Source organism: Onychostruthus taczanowskii, unplaced genomic scaffold (genome assembly GCF_017590055.1).
Source record: "Onychostruthus taczanowskii isolate IOZ18803 unplaced genomic scaffold, ASM1759005v1 scaffold190, whole genome shotgun sequence".
In the NCBI taxonomy this organism is placed as follows: Eukaryota; Metazoa; Chordata; class Aves; order Passeriformes; family Passeridae; genus Onychostruthus; species Onychostruthus taczanowskii.
The window spans coordinates 10,902-11,567 of NW_024499129.1; the positions used below are offsets into that span (position 1 = coordinate 10,902).

The window sequence follows — 666 nt, forward strand, 5'->3', positions numbered from 1 at the left end:
CTTCTTGATGAAGTCCAAGGAGCTCTTTGCTTGCGGTGTCAGCTCCTTTGGTTCCCAAGGCTGCTTCCCTTTCAGGAGGTCGTATAAAGGGTCCATGACCTCCGGAGGAACCAGGATGATGTTGCGAAGCCACTGCAGTGATCCTACCAGGCGCTCGACGTCGTGGAGCATTTTGATGTCTCGGTTCACTCTCACCCGTGGAGGGGTCACGTAGGAGCTTGTGATCCCTACTCCCAGGAATGTCACGCAGGGTCCTTTCTTAATCTTTGCGCTCGCGATCTCAAAGCCGCTGGCTTGCAGGGTTTCTGTGATTGTGGACACCAGGTGATCTACCTGGCTCGTTGATGGAGCTGTGACTAGGATGTCGTCCATGTATTGAATGATGGTTGCGGTGGGATAGGAGTGTCGCACTGGCGTCAGCGCTTTGTCCACGGAGATCTGGCATATAGTCGGACTGTCCACCAAGCCTTGTGGTAGCACTCTCCACTGGAAACGCAGGTTTGGCCGCTTACCGTTCGGGAACACAATGGAAAAGGTGAATCGTTCTCTGTCCTCGGGGTGTAAGGGTATGGAAAAGAGACAGTCTTTGATGTCCAGCACTGCGCATGGCTGTCCCTCGGGTATAGCTGAGTTTGCGGGTATCAGTGTTTGAACTGGACCCTTGGG

At 53.9% G+C, this 666-nt stretch overlaps 1 protein-coding gene across 1 annotated transcript in view; it reads right to left on the bottom strand.

The window, feature by feature from the left end:
- Window positions 1–399: 399 nt before the first annotated feature.
- Window positions 400–666, bottom strand: part of LOC121334699 (skin secretory protein xP2-like) — a 3,959-nt gene continuing 3,692 nt past the window's right edge. Inside the window, exon 2 of the mRNA XM_041402063.1 lies at window positions 400–511. Within this exon, the coding sequence (XP_041257997.1) occupies window positions 509–511 (3 nt within the window). The 3' untranslated portion in view covers window positions 400–508. The remainder of the gene's footprint in view (window positions 512–666) is intronic.